The 20,457-nt window shown below is 40.2% G+C and overlaps 1 protein-coding gene across 1 annotated transcript in view; it reads left to right on the forward strand.

The window, feature by feature from the left end:
• LOC125465267 (hemicentin-1-like) overlaps positions 1-20,457 on the forward strand; it is a 434,244-nt gene that overhangs the window by 256,758 nt on the left and 157,029 nt on the right. Inside the window, exons 43-46 of the mRNA XM_048558547.2 lie at positions 8,584-8,706; positions 10,608-10,769; positions 10,908-11,189; positions 19,453-19,620. Coding sequence (XP_048414504.2) covers positions 8,584-8,706; positions 10,608-10,769; positions 10,908-11,189; positions 19,453-19,620 — 735 coding nt within the window. The remainder of the gene's footprint in view (positions 1-8,583; positions 8,707-10,607; positions 10,770-10,907; positions 11,190-19,452; positions 19,621-20,457) is intronic.

A 20,457-nucleotide genomic window follows, 5' to 3' on the forward strand; every position in this document is an offset into this window, starting at 1 on the left:
ATCACTCACTATCATCAAGTTAAAGTGATTTAATGTTGTGGACCATCTGGCCTCACTTTTACAAGCATACTGGAATGAATCACATATTTAGCTGTCAGTGGCTACTTTCAGTGGACGGAGAGTGATTCTTTGATGCACTTCCCTGACAGATGGGTGGAAATGAGACAAACACAGTGTCTGGTGACACACTGAAACTGAGTAGTAAAGCACAAAGGCCACGCTAATTGTGAATGGGGAGTTTATTTTTCTAATCTGAAGTATAAGCCAGGCAAAACTTCAACGGTAACTTGAGGCCAGAACTGTTTTAATGATCGAAAACACATCTGTGTTAAGGGTTGTTTGGAGATAGGTCAGTATTTTGAAGAAATCTTGTTCCGGGCTTCCATTCCAAAAAAATCAGGAACATCAAAACTGACATTTTCCGTTCAGACTTCCACAAGATGAATGATCCCCAACTTGAGAAATATCTGAGAATGCCTTTGTTTCTGATCAAGAGATAACCCAGCTCAAGCCCATGGTGTACAGCACAGGAAGACAAAATTGTTAGATCTGTTATTTTTCAGATGAAGGAATCTGATATGAAAAGGTAAAATGGATTTCTAGGGTTTTGGAGTAGATCTGTAGCTCGTTTGTGGGTGTTCAGGTTTGCCCTACGACAACTGCTCACCCAAACTAAAGAACCACTCTCTGCCATGGACAGGACCAATGTCATCTACAAGATCCCCTGCAGAGACTGTGAAAAGCACTACATCGGACAACCAGGAAGGAAACTAACAACAAGAGTATGCGAACACCAACTGGCTACAACAATACACGACCAATACTCAATCATCTCAATCCACACGCACAAGGAGAACCACGACTTCGACTGGGACAACACCAAGATCCCGGGACAGGCTAGGCAGAGACAATCACGAGAATTCTTGGAAGCATGGCACTCCATGAAGCAAGCTATTAATACACGCATTGAACTCGATCCCATATACATCCCACTATGGAGGAAACCTGGAAGTGAGGCAATCCATCGCAACGGACCCCAGAGTTTAAAAACCAGGTGGGAAAACACACCGATGCTTCATCAGAGGCTGCACTGAGGAGCATGGTAATGAAACGTCTGAAAAACAATAAAATGGATTTGATGAGGCTGTCATTGGAGAACGAGGAAAATTAGTCAGGGGGTTGTTTGGCCACAGTTTGAACATTTAAGGAGTTTCACTACACAGAAGAACATCATTTATTCTTCAAATTCATGTTAATTCCCTGAAGAGCAGGCTTCTTCAACTTTTCTGCATGCTGGGGAGGAGGGCTGTCACTTTTCAATTTTTCTCACTTGAGACCAGTGAACAATTTTCAGAAAGGCGAGGTTTGACAGGAACATAAATTTCAGGAGAGAAATCAACAGCAATTAATTTAAATCTAACTAATTGACCAAATCATAGAAATGACCAATTAGAATTGCCAAGACACGGATAAAACTTTTTTTTTTGTCTTTTTGCTGAAGAACCAAAGCCAAAGAGATGAGATACCAAGTTATGGTCGACAGGGTAGAGGAAGGGAATACGGTCAAACTAAGTAGTTGAGATTAATCAACCTTGTGTTCACCTCTGATGCACACTCAGCTGTTTCATACAAAAATGGGGGGCAGAAGATGGTTGGCTTTGACTTCTCTCTATCCTTCTTTGTGGATTGGGTGTTAGACAGGGAAGACTAGGAGAAAGGTGTTTATATGCCTAGCTCACTTTCAGCCTCAGGGTTCATACACATTCTAGCCTGTCTCACACCTACTCTGTCCCTACTGCACGTACTCTCTCTCTGCTTCGCTCTCCCACCCATATTCTCACACTCTTCCTTTTCCTACACACTCACTTGCCCTTTTGTCTTAACATGACCCCTTCAACAGAATGAAAATAATCCGTGATTTCTACCACCAGCAACACCTTAACCCCACTGGCAAACATTTTGCGTTGAAATTGAAATGGCTGAGGCATTTTCAGAGATGCTTAAATGCAGTTGATAACAGACAATTTTGAGCATCTGGCTGGAACCTCTAGTTAACCACTCTCAGCATCCTGACCAATCAAGGCATTGTAAGGCTAACCAGTTAAGGTATTGAAAAACATTACCACTAGCTCATGCTCACATTTTCCATGCATCTTTTGCTCAAAACCTTATATTTGTTTCCTCTAGCAAACATAGAGAGTGCTGGAAAAACTCAGCAGGTATGGCAACATCTGTAGAAAGAGAAACATAGGTACCATTTCAAGTTTAATATAACTCTTCCTCAGAACAGTTCAGAAGAAAGGTCATACTGGACTCAAATATTAACTCTATTTGCTCTCTCCACAGATGCTGCCAATCATGCTGAATTTTTTCCAGCAGTCTCTGCATTTGTATCCATGGTTTCACATTTATCTGTTTCCCCTAGTCTTTGTAACATCAACTAATGGAAACAACGTTGAGAATACTCATTGTAGTTGCTTCCAATACTGGACATGTTATGGAGTGGGGAGTTGCAAAACAAGGTTCAAGCATTTTCTGACAGGGAAAAAAAGTAAGCTGCAAGGGAAAGCCCTTGAGAAGGTGGTGGTGAGCTGTCTTATTGAACCACTGCAGTCCAATAGTTGTTGGTTGACCCATAATGCCACTGGGGAGGGAATTCCAGGATTTTGACCCAGCGACAGTGAAGGAATGATGATATATTTTCAAGTCACAAAGTTGAGTGTCTTGGAGGGGAATTTGGAGGTGGTGGTGTTACCATATATCTGCTGCCCTTGTCTTTGTAGATGGAAGTGGTTGTGGGTATGGAAGGTGCTGTCTGAGGATCTTTGGTGAATTTCTGCTGTGCATCTTGTAGATAGTACACACTGCTGCTACTGAGCATTGGTTTGGCGGGATTGAATGCAAGTGGGTGTAGTGGCCAGTCAAGTGGGCTGCTTTGTTCTGGATGGTGTCAAGCTTCTCGAGTGTTGTTGGGGCTGCACTCATCCAGGAAAATGAAGGGCAGCACGGTGGCTCAATGGTTAGCACTGCTGCCTCACAGCACCAGTGACCCGGGTTCGATTCCAACCTTGGGCGACTGTCTGTGCGGATTTGCACATTCTCCCCGCATCTGCGTGGGTTTCCTCCGTGTGCCCTGGTTTCCTACCACAGTCCAAAGATGTGCAGGCTAGGTGGATCAGCCATGCTAAATTGCCCATTGTGTTCAGCGGTGTGTGGGTTATTGGGGGATGGGTCTGGGTGGGATGCTTCAAGGGGCAGCGTGGACTTTTTGGGCCAAAGGGCCTCTTTCCACACTGTAGGGAATCCAAAAAAAATTATTCCATCACACACCTGAATTGTACCTTGTAGATGGTGGACATACTTTGAGGAGTCAGTAGGTGAGTTACTCACCACAGTATTCCTAGCTTCTGACCTGCTCTTGTAGTCAATGTGTTTATGTGGTGAATCCAGTTGTATTTCTGGTCAATGATAATCTCCTGGATGTTTGATAGTGGGGGATTCAGTGATGGTAAGACATGTGTCAGCCCAAGCCTGGACATTGCCCAGATATTGGTGCATTTGAAAACTGACTGCTTTGGTATCTGAGGAGTCACAAATGATGCTGAACATCGTGCAATCATTGGCGAACATTCCTACTTCTGACCTTATGATGGAGGGAAGGTCATTGATGAAGCAGTCAAAGATGGTTGAGCCAAGGTCACTACCCTGAGAGACTCCGGCAGAGATGTCCTGGAGCTAAGATGATTGCCTTCCAACAACCATGACCATCTTCCTTTGTAAAAGGTATGACTCCAACTAGTGGAGAGTTTGCCCCCGATACCCATTGATTTCAGCCTGGCTAGGGTTCCTTGATGCCACACTTGATCGAATGCAGCCATTATGTCAAGGGCTGCCACTCTCACCTCACCTCTGGAATTCAGCTCTTTTGTCCATATTTGAACCAAAGCTGTAATGAAGCTAGGAGTTAAGTGGTCCTGGTGGAACCCAGATGGGCATCACGGAGCAGGTTATTGTTTTTTCCCTCTTATTGGCACCCCCACGACTTGCCACAGACCCAGTCTAGCAACTGTGTCCTTTAGGAGCCAACCAGCCCGATCTGAAGTACTGCAGCTGAGCCACTCTTGGTGGTGGACATTGAAATCCCACATCCAGAGTTCATTTTGTGCGCTTGCTTCCTCCAAGTGTTGTTCAACACGGAGGAGTACTATTCATCAGCTAAGGGAGGACGGTATGTGGTAGTCAGCAGGAGCTTTCCTTGCCTATGTTTAACCTGAAGCCATGAGACTTCTTGGGGTCTAAAGTCAATACCGAGGAATCCTGGAGCGATGCCCTCCCAACTGTATACCACTGAGACACCACATCTGCTGGGACTGTCCTGCTGGTGGGACAGGACATATCCAGAGATGGTGATAGTGGTGTTTGGGATATTGTCTGTAAGATATAATTCTGTGAGTATGACTATGTCAGGCTGTTACTTAACTAGTCTGTGAGACAGCTGTCCCAATTTTGGCACTAGCCCCCAGATGTTAGTGAGGAGGACTTTGCAGGGTCGACAGGGTTCTTTCTGCTGTTGTCTTTTCCGATGCCTAGGTCATGCCTGTAACTGAAAAATCATCCAGTGAAAATATACAGGTAGAAATTACAAATAAGGAAAGAAAGATCATTTTGATGGCATTGTACTATAGGCCCCCCTAACAGTAAGAGGGAAATTGAGAAACAAATATGTAGGGAGATCTCAGATACATGGAAGCATAATAAGATTGTAATAATCAGGGATTTTAATTTTCCAAACATTGACTGGGGCTACCTTAGTGTTAAAGGTTGGGATGATGAAGACTTTTTCAAATGTACTTCTGAAAATTTTCTTTATCAAAATTTAGGTGGTTCTACTAGAGAAGGAGCAAAACTAGACCTTTTCAGCAATAAGGCAAGGCAGGTGACTGAAGAAAAAGTTGGGGTACACTTTTGGGGCTAGTGAACAATAATTCTATTAGTTTCAAAATGTCTGTGGAAAAGAGTAAGCCTTCCATAAAAGTTAAAATTTTTAATTGAAGTAAGGCAAATTTTAATGGTATGAAACAAGAACTTTGAAAAGTTGATTGGAGTAGACTGTTCGCAGGTAAAAGGACATCTGACAAGTGGGCGTCAAGCGTGTGATGACGAGAGTGAAGAGACATTTTGTTCCTGTTAGTGAAGGGTAAGGCTGGTAAGATTAGGGAACAACGGATGGATAAAGATATTGAAGTTCTAGTCAAGAATAAAAGAGAATTTTATTTTAGATAGAGACAACTTCAATTGAAATTCTTAAGCAATATAAAGGGAGTAGGGAAATTCTTAAGAGACAAATCAGGAAGGCAAAGAGGGGATATGAGATAGCATTGGCAGACAAGGTTAAGGATAACCCAAAGAGATTCTACAAGTATATTAAGAGCAAGAGGGTAACTAGACAGAGAGTGGGTAGTGCTAGTGTCTTAGTGTTGAACCCCTGGAGATGGGAGAGACACTAAATGAATATTTTGCATCAGTTTTTACTGTGGAGAAAGAAATGGAATCTAGAGAATGCAGAAAAATAAACTTTGATGTTTTAAAAACAGTTCACATTACAGAAGAGGAGGTTTGAGATGTCTTAGAGAATATAAAGCTGGCTAAGTCTCCAGGACCTGACCTAATGTATCCCAGAATGTTGTGGGAAGTATGGGAGGAAATTACAAGACCCCTTGCAGAAATATTTGCATCATCTGTAACTATAGGTGAGGTGTCTGATGACTGGTGGGTGATTAATATTATACCTTTGTTTAAGAAAGGTTGTAAGGAGAAACTGGGGAACTAGAGATCTGTGAGTCTGACTTCAGTTGTGGGTAAAGTGTTGGAGGTGATTATAAAAGAAAGGATTTAGGGACATTTAGAGAGGCAAAAATTGATTAGGGATAGTCAGCATAGTTTTGTGCAAGGAAAAAGGTGTCTTGCAAACTTGACTGGGTTTTTTGAGGAAGTTACCAAAATGATTTGATGATGGCAGAGCAGTAGATGAGACATCCCTGAGATGCTGTGGGCCATTAACAACAGCAGAATTGTACTTAGCACAATCTGCAGCCTCATGGCCCAGCATATTCCCCCACTCAACCATTATCATCAAGCCAGAGGATCAACCTTGGAGGGCATGCCAGCTGCACCTGTAAATGAGGTATTAACCTGGTGAAGAACCAAACAGTGCTACCTGCATGTCAAAAAGAATAAGCAGCAAATGATAGCCAGAACTAAGCAATCCCACAACCAACAGATCAGATCTAAGCTCTGCAGTTCTACCTGACAGTGTCGAAAATTGCCGAGGTCCGTCCTGTTCATGAAACGATGTGGAGGTGCCGCTGTTGGACTGGGGTGGACAAGGTCAGAAATCAAATGACATCAGGTTATAGTCCAACAGGTTTATTGAAAACACAAGCTTTCGGAGTCTTACTCCTTCTTCAGATGTTAGTGTGAGAGGTAGTATCAGACACAGAATATATAAGTAGATGAGCAAAGGGTCACACCACTGATGAGAGTATTCTAAACAAACCTAAGATTCTGTTAAATCTGTAATCAGTTAGAATTAAACCCTGCTAACTGATTAAAGATTTAACAGCTCATTAGGTTTGTTTAGAACATCCTCATTTGTGGTGTAACCCTTTGCTCATTTACCAGAAATTCTGTCTGATCCTAGCTCTCACACTAACATCTGATTGTCAGTAAAGTGATGGAAGATGTAAAATATGATAATGTAAAAAAAAAACAAGCATCATCTGGTCAGCAATTACCTGCTTAGTGGTGCCCAGTTTGTTTTCTGCCAGGGCCACTCAGCTCCTGACCTCATTAAAACCTTGGCTCAAACATGGAATAACAGCTGATTTCCAGAGGTGACATAAACGTGACAGCCCATGACATCAAGGACACAATCAACTGAGGTGGCATCAAGAGCCCTAGCAAAACTAGAATCAGTGGGAATTAGAGGGAAAACTCACTGCTGATTGGTGGCATACCTGGCACATAGGAAGATGGTTTTGGTTGTTGGAGGTCAGTCATTTCAGTTTCAGGACATCTCTGTAGGAGGTTCTCAGGGTAGTGTCCTAGACCATCTTCAGCTGCTTCATCAACAACCTCCCCTGCATTATTGGGTCAGCTGTGTGGATGCTTGCCAATGATTACTCATCGTTCAACATCTTTCATGACTTCTGAGATACTGAAGCAGTCCATGTTCAAATGCAACAAGATCTAGACAAATATCCAGGCTTGAGCTAGCACGTGGGAAGTAAAATTGTGACACATAAATGCCAGGCAATGAATATCTCCAATCAGAGACATTCTAACCACTGCCCCTTGACATTTCAATGGTGTTATCATCACTGAACTCTCCACTATCAACAATCTAGAGGTTACCATTGACCAGAAATTCAATTTGACTCACCACATAAACACAGTAGCTGCAACAACAGGTCGGAGGCAAGTAACTCACCTCATCTCTGCCTGAAGCGTGTCCACCATCCATAAGGCACAAGTCAGGGTTATCATTGAGTACACGCCACCTGACCGGGTGGGTGAGCTCCAACAACATTCAGAAGTTTGACACCATCTGTGACAAATAGGCCACTTATTTGGCATCACATCCACAAACATCTACTCCCTCCAATGCCAATGCTTAGTAGCAGCAGTGTATACTATCTACAAGATGCACTACAGAAATTTGCCAAAAATCCTTGGACTACACCTTCCAAAGCCACAACCGCTTCCATCTAGAAGGACATGGGCAGCAAATGGGAACACCGCCACCTACAATTTATCTTCCAGGCCACACACTGTCCTGATTTGGAAATAATTCGCCATCCCATCAATGGGACCAAATCATGAAATTCCCTTCCTCAGTGCATTCTGGGTCTACCTACAGCATGTCGACTCTAGCAGTTCAAAAATGCAGCTCGTCATCACCTTCTCAAGGGCAACTGGGAACAGGCAATAAATGTTGGCAAGCCAGTGAAGCCCATGCCCCATGAGTGAATAAAAACAAAACTGAAGAGGGCCATAGGGGATATGAAACTCACGGCTTGAAAGGTTAGTAATGGCAGAAACCATCATAATATTTTGAAAGAACATGGCTATTCACTTGAAAGGCATTGACATACAAAGTTACTGAAATAATGTATGTTCAAGATAGACCTGAATAGTTTTCTAGATATTAAGTGCATTAATTATAGTGTTGGAAAATTCTGCTTAGTTAGAAAATGAGTCATGATCTAGATAAATGGCAGAGGAGCCTTGAGAGGCCAAATAGCCACATCAAAGTCCTATTTCCTATGTTTGTACAGACCAAAAGCAGGAAAGTGGAGTAAGGCTGGATGGCTACTTGTCACTCAGCATGGATAAAATGGCTGGATAGCCACTTTACACACTATAAACTTCTGTTTATGTGACTCTCAGCCAAATGTGGAACTAGAGATAGAATAAGATGAGTTATAAAGAGACATAATTACATTTTGTTTACAATCACACAAGATCAGATAGTGATGAGTACAATATTTACTCCGACTTGTCATGTTTCGAAATATTTTTCAGTGCCTCCAACATTTAAAGGATTAAAGGAACAAATGCCTGTGACAGTAATTGAAGGAAACACAATGAGTTTGTTTTGTCATTGCATTGGGATTCCTTACCCCACCCTTGAGTGGCAAAAGAATGGTAAGTACTTCAGTAAATTATACTGTGTTTCTAATTAGATAATCTTGCTGCAGAGAGCAAATCCACTCATCTGACCTTTTTAATCACAAATTCTGCTTGGACTGGTTTTAGACCTGAGTGAGATACTCCATCATGATCAAAGGTTAGTAAGGTGAATGGACTGTCTGTCAAATTGGAAAAGTCTTATTCTTCTTCCATTTTCTATTCACCTGGTAGTTGAAGTCACTAAGCACCCTGCTATTTTTTTTCCCAAAAGTAAAATAGCATTTTGATGAACCTACACCAAATTTGTAAAAGTGAGGGATATTGACCAATGAAAGACGTAATAATATCATCACATGAGTTGTTACTGGATTTGTTATTTATTTGTGTGAATTGAATGTTAAAGGTAAGAGATTTAATAGCTGTTTGTAAGTTTAGAGTAGTATGAACGGTGTCAGTGTCTAGACCATTGCTGTTTTCAATATTTATAAATTATGTGGACCTGATTAAAGCAAGCAAAATACTCTGATGATCCATGTGCTTTTAGGAAAAAATTACACTATCTTAGCACCTTTAAGAACTTGGTTCTTCTAGGTGCTGTTTTCTGGTTAAAACAGCAGCTGGTTTCTAATAAATGGTTGTGTGACTACATTGCCTGGAGATAAACAGTCGGGAAAAAAAGGTCAACAAGTTAATTATAGGGTGAGTCGGTACCTGGGAATAATAACATGTTCAAACAGTTTAGGCTTTTATGTTTTGGAATAAACTGGAGAGTAGAAATTCTCTCCTTAAATCAAGTTCAACTGAAATTTTGTTTGTTGGCTATAACAACTAAACCATCAAACAATTAGAAAAGCTGGGTGTTTTGCTGGTGTTCAGACACACAAATCTTTGAAAAGGTGGGGGCCAGATAACATAGGTTCTTATATTTTTAAAATCAGGCTACAAAGTTTCCTTTACAGAAGCAAAGCTAAGCATCTTCAGTTGTTTGTTTGGCTGAAGTTAGAATATTGCAACAAAACCTTGTTAATATCACGCATGGTGCACACTTTGTGACACTCGTTCCTCCACCTTTCAGTTCAAAAAATGCTTTCGACATACCATGTTGCAAGTGTGAGTTGATAGTGGAGTGTAGAGAAAATAGGAAATCTAGGACCTCAACAAATGGTGGAACAAACAGCATTATTGTTTAACCAATGAGATTTAAGGATTGAGAAAGAAACACAGGAATATTTCAAGCAAGTTGGCAAATTAGAGTCTAATCGCATACAGAAGAGAAATATAGAGGGAAAGAAAGACTGGATTCAGAGTGAGAATATATAGAATGGTCAGAAAAAATTTAACATGTAACCATTTTGAAACCTCGAAGATGAATTTACGGCATACAGAAATGAGAGAGACCAGTTTACAATGTTACTTTTCTGGGGAGGAGAGATTAATTAACACTGGATTAACAATCGGATTAAAAGGCTTTTGGAAGCGTACACTCTTACTTCACTTAACCAGATTTAACTTTCTGTGGTGAGTTTAATGGATAGTTGATGTGCGGGTGCAGAATATTTGTAAAAGTAAAGGGGAGGCTAAGATTGGAGTGATGTAAATCAATAAGCAAGTTCTGGAACTTTGATTTGTATCATGCCTCTTAATTGCTCAGTGATTTGCAAATTAATGATACTGCACTTTGAACATGCTGTGGTATTTTTCAGCAACATCCAACCCTATTATTCCAATCTTTTATGACATTGACTGTAGGGATGAGAAGCTATGAGTGGTTTTCATGTAACCAAAGAAAAAAGATCGATTAATGATGTGAAGGAATAACTTTTTTATATTTTGTCTAGGTTCGTTTTTGTGGAAATCCAATCCTGCAGATCTCTTCCTTAATATTATCTGTCTCTGTTCCTTATTATCAATCACAGGAAAACTACTGTCTACAGTGAAAGATGGTCGAATTACTATTTTCTCTGGTAGACAAATGCTACAAATATCTCACACTCAAAAATCAGATGCTGGAAACTACAGCTGCATAGGGACTAATTTAGCTGGGACAAACAAACAAGACTACAGTGTGGAGGTTTATGGTGAGTGTTGGTAAATTGAGAAGGTGAAGCATTTTATATAATGTAAGTCTTTCAGACACAACAACCTCTCTGGAGTATCTCTCACTGTCCGACTTTAAGTTTGCATCATCCCTTAGTGATTTTCTCGTTCTGTTTCAGTGATGCCCAATATCAAGAATGGTGGTGGGCAGCCAACAGAAATTTCAATTACCAGGGGAGCTAAGATCATGCTAGAATGTGAAGCTAATGGAGTTCCACGGCCAATGTTGACTTGGATGAAAGATGGGCATCCTGTGGTGAGCAGACGGGGCATCCAGGTGGAGAATGAAGGGCGGTCCCTGAAAGTTCAAAGGGCACAGGAGCACCACACAGGCCGCTACACTTGTTTGGCTGTTAACGTGGCTGGACAATCAGACAGGAAGTTTGATTTGAGTATTCATGGTAAGCGTTCAAGTTACTACTGGTTACACTTAGATCTCACAATAAAATAGAGTCCAGAATGGTTTAACTGAATGAAGCAGAATTCTGTTCATTTAAATGATCCTCAATAACAGATTTATTGGTTTCAGTGATTGTTGTGTTCAGCTGGGTGCTTTAAAACTGATATTTGATTGATTTTATTTGATTTGATTGACTTATTGCCATGTATATCGAAATACAGTGAAAAGCTTTGTTTACGAGCAGTACAGGCAGATCACAGAAAGCAAAGGATATACAGATCAAAAAGACTTAAGGGCAAACACGTTACATTAGCAGGTTACATTATTTGAGGCTGGAGTCCATTCAAGTCAGATAATGGCTGAAAAGAAGCTGTTCCTGAACCTGCTTGTGCCTGCATTCAGGCCTCTGTATCTTCTGCCTGTGGAAGAGGTTTTAGGAGATCATTACAGGTTGGAATGGGTCCTGGATGATGTTGGCTGCTTTTCTGGAGCACAGCCTTGTAAATAGAGTCATGGGTGGAAGATTGGCTTCCATGATGGCTTGGGCTGTGGACACCACCTACAGTAGTTTCTTATGGTCCTAGTCAAAGCAGTTGCCATACCAGCCTGTTACGTACCCTGAAAGTATGATTTCAGTGGTGCATCTGTAGAAATTGTGATGGACCTTAAGGACATGCCATATTTCCTGAGCAGTCTGAGGAAGAAGAGGCATTGTTGTGCCTTCTTGACTGTTGCATTTACATACGAAGCCCAGGACAGGTCTTCAGTTATTGTCACTCTGAAGAATTTGATGGTCTCGACCTCCCAACTTCAGTTCCTTTGATGTAGATAGGGGCGTGTTCTCCTCTTTTCAGTTGATTATTCCTCTAAGATATCTCTTGATATGATTGTGAGTTTCAAAGTCAGACTCATTTCCATCCTTAGTGTGTTGTGAGTTATCTGACTTTTAACTAAAACACAGGGTTTTCTTGTTTGGGGGAAGCTAAGGTGAGAAATGAGACCTCAAAAGTAACTTACCAGTCTTTCCCCACCCTCTTTTACATGTCATTGCAAAAATAAAACGCAGGGTGAAGATAGAGAGTTAAGAGGAAGAATACTATTGTTCTGATAAAAAGTTAAAAGGGGTTGCCCATTCAGTTTGTTCCTCTTTGGATTTTTAAAAATTGTAGAAACAATCTCGCAGTATGTTATAACAATCGCTTATGAAACCCAGTTGTTATTACTAGTTTCTAACACTTGGGAGTCCCTTCAGGTGTGTGATGTTACACGTGTGCTGGGCTGAGGGTCCTGGCCGGTTTTCATATGACTTCATCTGTGGAGCTGCATGTCCATAACTTACATTTGGACCAGTCTAGAGGACTCCCACAGACTGCACTTCAAAAGCCACAGAGGTAGTTGTATGGTTCTACTGATTTTGCATTTGGTCCTTGGTGTCCAGACCTTGCAAATGACAGCATGTCTGTTAACTGGACTATGGCTGTAACAATTCTTTAGACATTGCAAATGGCCAAGCAGCTTGACATTGCACATTGAATCAAAACTGATGTCTGAGAAGGACACCATTGGAGTAGGCAATGGTGACCTGCACTGCACTTGAACAGCCTACCACAGTTCACTATCTAGGTTTAATCTGGAATGTTGTCACTAGTGAGATATCCAGTGTAGCCAATTGCAAGCTTTACTGTAAAATCAGTCGCGTTTGTGTACAGGGAATAACTTTACACAGTATAGCAGATAATAAATGTGAGGAGTAATTTGCTACTCAAAGGGTTAATGATTTTACTCTGTTACAAATTTAAAATCGTTCTTCTCTCTATACACCCGTAAATAATATTGTAGAAAAATATCCCTGAAGTTTCCAAAAAATACACTAGAGAGATTAAAATGGGATACTGGTAATTTGAGTATATATGTGTTAATACAATCCAGCTGCTGAAGAACAGCCATGCCATACTTATAGCATTTTTCATGTGAGATACTTAAACCTGTTAGGCTCACTATTTGTTTGCTGTAGCAACATTGAAATGTTTTGGCCAAAATTGTGCATTGCTTCTTGTCTGGCTGTCTTTCTCACCCACCTGTTCCTTATTCCCATTGCTCTGTACTGCCCTTTCCTTTTGTGATTAACCTGGAATAGAATTTCTGCTTTGGGGTTTTCCAACATAAGTTACACCCAAATGTTTATTTCACACATGATTTCATTCAAACTCATTTTTATATCATTAAATGCAAAAACTACCAAGAACCTTAAGAATTGGGGAGTGCTTTTATATGCAATTTTACTTTAAAGCATCTCCATTGATGTTTTAACGAATCGTAATTTGGTCAAGTTTGATTAACACGCAGAAAATGTGTTTATTACAGAACAAAAGCATTTAGTGTCAATCCACATCTTATGAGTAACCTGATTTTAAATGACTAAGACTAACATTTATTGTATACATAGTGGATCTCTTAAAGAAAACAATATTCGAAACATATCTATTAATGTCCTCGCAATCAAAGGTTCCATTTTCATGAAAGTCTGAAAACAAATGTTATGATGGACTTACCAGCAGTGGTTAATATACCCAGGAGGTCATGTTAGGTTTTGTGAGCAAGATCTGTTTCAAACACAATATTATAAAACCAGCACAAAAGATTGTGGAAATGCAAGTTGCAATGAGCGCTTAGAAGCTCTGCAAGTTTTTGCATCAATAACTTAAGTCAGGGAAATTACACTGAATGAAGCAGCACATTTGATACAAAATTCCAGGCCAATGATCTCCTAGAAGGTCCATCAGAACCTCTAAAATGAACAGAGGTTTCCCAGCTTCCAACCTGTGAGTTATCCCCAGTCAATCCATTGTCCTGTTTGATCAGTTCAAACATGTAATTTTTAACCAATTCTTACCTACTTTTATTTAATTTTTTATCCCTTCTATATATATATATTCCTTCAAGATAAATAAAATTTGCATGAGTAAAGCATTGAGTGTGAAGCCTCCAGTGTGATTGGACACTTGGACATTTAGTTAATTCTGTCCACTTTCTCAATGTTTCATAGTTTAATATAAAGAAAAGATTTTATGAAACAGGGCATCAAATGATCCAGAATTTGGGTTTAAGCCTGAAACTCGTTAGGCAATTGTTAATTTAAAGTATTAGCAATTTGCCACAATTTTTAGCAAGCTTGTGATAGGTACATTTAAGATTATGATCAATGAGTTTGGAAGGTATTGATGCTTCCCTGTAAAATTGACTTTTATTTCAATTTAAAATGGGCCTTGCCAAAATTTCAGCTTAGTGGTGGCTAAATGGTCCCAGTGTCAGTCTGTGGGCCACGCCTACCTGTAAGTCTATTAAGCTAGGAAAGGGAAAAATGAGCCATTCCATATCATCATTCTGTGACCTTGCTGAATTATGTGTTGATGCATGCCTCTGTCAAGAATGTGCGCATTAGTGAGTATAGGCTGAGAGCATGTTTTGGTGCTTGCATGTATGACTATGTGTGTGCATGTACAAAAGAATGTGTTGGCATATGCATGAACCTGTGTTTTTGTGTGTCGAAGCATGCATTGAATGTATGTGAGCATGTGTTTGTGTGTCTTATGGTATATGTGTGTGAGCATGTGATGATGTGTGCATGTGAAAGAATTGTGTGTGTTTGTTTATGTAAAAGTGAGTATGTGTGGGATTGATTCGCTCAGCTAGCTGGACATCGGGTTTACGATGCAGTCTAATGCCAACAGTGTAGGCTCTGCACCAGCTGAGGTTGTCATGAAGGATACTCCTTCTCAACTTCTCCCTTCGCCTGAGGCATGGTGGCCCTTCAGGTTAAATTATCACTAGTCATCTCTCTGTCTGTCTCTATCTCTCTCTCTTTCTTTCTTTTTCTCTGTCTGTCTCAGTCTGTATGAGAGAGCAGTCCTATGGCCTGGTAGGACTATGTTAACTTTACCTTTGTTTATTTACATGCTCTTGTGTTGGTGACTATGTATGAGGATGAAGACAGGTTCAATGTGGTGCTGTCCTTAAAATGACTTCAGGAATCAAGATGCTATTTTCTATAAACTTAATTTTTAAGAGCAATGTTGACTTACTTGTTGAGGTATATGAAATAAATAACACTCTGAAAAATCTCACAAACCTTCATCAGTTAATTCTCCATGAAACTTCAAAGACATTGCACGTAAACAAGCATTTCATAATCAATTCGATATTGATCAGCCTAAAGATGTGCAGGTTGGGTGAATTGGCCAGGCTAAATTGCCCTGTAGTGAGCAGGGCTGTGCTATCTAGTTGGATTAACCAGGGAAATGCAGGGTTACAAGGGTAGGGTAGGAGTGTTGGTATGGGTGGTATGCTGTTCTGAGGGTCAGTGTGAACTCAATGGACTGAATGGCCTGTCTCCACACTGTAGGGATTCTACAATCTATGATGTGATATTCTAATAAGCAGAGAGTCTTGAGCTTGAAATAACTATCCTAGAAAATGCTCCACAGTAATAACCTAGTGCTGGGGATTCTGCATTGCAATAAATTATATTTTCTAATTTGAAGTTGTATTTAGGTTCCAGTGCCCATGCAAAGGGAATCAATGTCTCATTGTTACGAAGAATAATTTGATCTGATTGTCCATCCCTGGGTAGTTAAGTTCTCGTGTGTTGTATTTATAGTGTAGCAAAGCAGGCAGTATTGCCTTATTCCAAGTCTGTTTAAACAGTGGCATTCTCCCTGGTAGATCGCAGCTCTACCAACAATACCTAATATTCAAGCAGTTCTTTTCACTCTATTTTAGCTGAAGTAATGAGTTGGTAGGTGAAATAACTGTACGGCAGATATCCTGTCACCAAATCACCTTTTATTTACATGTGCATGGTACATAGGCTCTGACCAGCCAGCTCAGCGCCAGTCCCTTGAATGAAGACACCCTCTGAATCTTCTGTTTATATCTGTCAGCCAGAGCTCCCTGATTTGCCCAGGTTAATCCCAGTCAAGGATCCCATGGTCAAATGAGATCCATCTGGCCCTGTTTCCAAGCATTACAGCAGATATTCTTTCAAAGGTCAGATAGCTCCTTCTATAAACTGAGTGAGAAACAGATTACTATATTTATTCATTTAAAACTTTAGCTTTTGAGACTAACCACTTTTTTGGCTCAGTCATAGGTTACTTTATTCACGGCTGATGGTTTCAACGGATCAAATGTGTGCTTGATTTGTATCCAGATGAAATCGAGAAAACATTGCCATGATGGAATAAAGTAAAATTCAGCAACACTGAAAGACTTTTATTTTATAACATTACAAATTATTTCATTCAATACCAAACACATACATAATGAACTAACAAACCTGCATATTGAAATCCTTCTAAATCTTCGGGCATTAATCCTTGAAAAATTATGGTGACATTTTATTTGAGGTATATATGAAACCATGTTTCTTTTAGGCCAAAAATTATTTAGTCTGCTTCTACATGAGTAAGTATGGTACTATGAGTATCATATGAGTATGTGTGATTTTGTTCCAGTATAAGCTCCAGTGTGCCATTGCTGAGATAGGATGACCAGAAGACAGATACTGAGTGAGCAGGGAGCTCTCTGGCTCTCTGTTCAACCTTGGACTTCCCTTTTTTTTTAACCAGGCAATCAAACTAGCACTTTACACATCAGTCTTCAATTCTTCTGCCACGATTTATTTTTTAAAACAGCATGTTTATTTTAGTGGAATAGATCCTGTCAATAAGATAGTACTGAAGAAAACCTTAATCTGAACGTACTCAGGCTTGTCATTAATATTATTGCCTGTCATTTCTAAACAATGGCATTTGTTTTTATGCATCTTATGTGCAACAATCCTGAATGTTAGGGTATGAAATTAGGACTTTCCAGTAGCCAATTCATTAAACTTATGGCTATTATGTTTTCTTGGAATGTTCTGTCTCATCACTTTTACCAGTGCATTTTTGTAAAAGATAGTCTTTTTTTTTCTGGCATTTTTATTTGATCTGGTTCTAATTTTATTTGCAAGCCTGTGAATCAGCCAAGAAAAAATACTGCTGGAAAATTTACATGGTCTAAGTACACATTTGCCCCTACAATTTTGTACCTTCATTTTGGAACCAGCCTATTCTCCAAATGTTACTGTGATTAGTAAGCAACAATTGGCTATTTCATCATAGCCCAGCCCAAATATATCCCCAACTTGTGGCTATATGTTTACGAGTGCCCTCCAGAGTGGGGAGGGGTGATAGTAATCAACAGCCTAAAACCTAATTGTGACAGTTTCACCATGAGCAGTAAGTTCAAAACAGTGGGAAAACAAATTACTTTGAGATATGGTTTAATTTAATCTCCCCTCTAGTGGCATCCAGAGTCTACATTTGAATATTGTGGCCAGAGTTATGAGAATCTGGCTACACATTGTCTCCATTTTCTGTATCTTTTCCATAGAAGCAGTGTAGGTAGAGCTAGTAATCACAGAAAAGCAAAACATTAACCCGGAAGGTCACTTGTTGAAAATGTAAAGTCAGTGTTTTATTAAAGCCAGATGTAGTTAGGATGGTGAGCCTGATTGGAATGAGCATTCCTGCGCAGCAGCCCTTGAGTTGCCATTGACAGAGCCTGTCGTCTTTCTCCTGTCCTTGTTTCCAAGGAATGAGCCATGGACTTCTGTTGGATTAGTCCACGCTTATGAGCAAAGTACTGCAGTGGCTTAGCAATGATTTTTATAGTGTGGTTAACCAGGAAGTTCTCCTATTCTTGCAACCTGCTCTTTCATGCTGTGGTGTATTGAAAGGATTTGCAGACTGAAAACCTGTTTGGCCATATTACAAATGTATCCTCCATGCCTATAAGTCCTGGAACATGGACCTTCTGGCACAGGGGGTGGGATGCCTACACTGTGCCGTAAGACCTTGTATTAATAGAACAGAGAATTGGAAATAAAGTTCTGTGAATGACATTATGATAACATAATGTTAGGAAATTCACATTTAGGGCTGATGATAACACCATGGGTGGAATTTTCTGTTTTGTGTTGGGAGCCTGGTAATGTGATCATTTGGAGTCTCATACCTTCACTTTGTCTGAAGCAGTCAGTGAAGGTGGATTTATTTCCCACTTTAGTCAGCTAGAGGCCAAATAGCCAACTTACTGTGAAGGGCAGCACCATTTCACCAACATAAAAAAAAAATTAATTAGAAAGATAGCCACAGCTGCCAGGCTGCTGTTGTGTTGAGGGAACCTGTCTGCAGTGTAACTTGTATATGCAGCCTTGAACATTGTGAAGGGAAGACATCAAAGCTTGCTTTGGATGCTGGGGTCTCCTGCCATGAATCTGTCTCCAGACAGGTGCTGTGCTGCAATGTGACCGGAGTCCCAAAGGTGAACTAGAAAATTATTCAGCTATGGTAATTGACCACTTCACAATTGACCACCACGTTCAATTGAGTAGCTGTTCCATCCCGATCTGACCTCTCAAAATGGCTTAAGATGTGATGGTGCTGGCAAATCAGCATGTCACCAGGTATGCAAAATTACCAGCCCACATGCCCCATTCCTGACAGAACATTTGAATGAAGATGGTTTCTGAAGCATCAAGAGCTCTAAACTGGAGGAAAAGCAATAGATCGAGTCAAAATATGAACACCGGATTAGGTATTTCAATTAAAAGTCAGATTTCTGTTTCCGCACTCATATTTTATGTAACACCACTTTTCCAAAGCACTCCCACAGTATATATCATTCAGGGTGATCAAGTACAACTTAGTACCACCCCACGTCACATTCCTATTTCCTGACAAGTGCCACTTTGGAGCCACTCGCAGCTGGTTTTGTATGACCTCATATCAGGAGGTTGTTCTGGTTATCTATTGCAGTCGCCCCAAGGTTAATAAGTCCTTGGGGTAGGAAATAGCCAGAAACACCCAATGTTAAAATTGCTTCAGCAAACAATGGCTGAGTTTTTTATTTCTCTTTTTGAAGACTCCCCCGTTTAGAGAAATGGTAGCTTCAAGTGAGCAGAATACACATTGCACTTTTCAAAACATTATAAATTGAAAAGCTAATGCCCTAATTCAAAGCATTGAGATTTTCAACTTCGAAAAGTGTTTATTTTCTTGAACTGACAGATGAGAGCACTTATAAATATGAGGCAATATAAAGCTGGGGTATTTATATGCTTGGTATTTATATGTAACACAGGGCTTACAAGATCAGTTAAGTCAGAAAACGCAGCATAAAGATACTTTTTCTATCTGGCATATCTGCATTTTGGTCAGTCCCTCCAGCTATCACTGGGGAGCTGGGTGCTCCAGAAAATATCAGCACCATCCTGAGCAACTCGATCTCGCTGACATGTGAAGCCACCGGAGTCCCTCCACCTGTCTTCACCTGGTTCAGAAATGGATCACCTCTCATCTCCAGTACAAGGATGCAAATACTGTTGGGTAAGACAACCATTAACTTCTTCTCTTTTGTCTTTTTTATGGGGCCACACCCCTAAATAATGCAAATTCTATTTTCACTTCTTTTTCAACTAAATACTTGGGTCCCATGAAGCATATTGGTACTGACATTAAATAGTACCATTGTGTTTACAGATCACTGGTTGCATTTGAAATCTTCTTGAGATAATTTCCTAAGTTTATGTTTTAAGAGTGATTCCTAAATGATGCAAACTGCTTATAAACATTGTCTGACAATATTAATTTGGATTTTGGTACATAGATAGCACGGACACAGCACACATTACATTGAGATTGCAGAGGATGTGTACCAGAATGGTTTCAGGGCTGAGAGATTTTAGCTATAAGTTAGTTTGTGGGGTCCCAAAGTTGTTTTCCTTGGATCAAAATAGATCTTTGGAGGCATACAAAGTTAAGACAGGTTTAAATAAATGTAAATGAAGAAAAGCTGTTACGATTAGCTAATGATCCAAGGTCTGTGGGTCAAAGACTTCAATCAAGGGAAACACAGGGGATGAGAGGAAGAATTTCTCAAGTATCAAGTGATAATAACGTAGGACCATAGTCTGTAAAGGTGGAGATAATGAATAATTTTGAAAGGAAATTGGATGGACTTCTGAGGGAAATAATCTCACAGTGGTATTGGGATTGATAAGGAAATTCGTTTGACTGAATTCTTCTACAATGACCCAGTACATTGAATGGTCTCCTCGTTGTATGTGATGACTGTGACTGTGATGCCTATGTTAAAATGATACATATGTGGATATATATACCCAAATACTTATGCAAGTGAACACTCACAAAGGGACACCGTCC

This window comes from Stegostoma tigrinum, chromosome 29, assembly GCF_030684315.1.
Source record: "Stegostoma tigrinum isolate sSteTig4 chromosome 29, sSteTig4.hap1, whole genome shotgun sequence".
Lineage (NCBI taxonomy): Eukaryota > Metazoa > Chordata > Chondrichthyes > Orectolobiformes > Stegostomatidae > Stegostoma > Stegostoma tigrinum.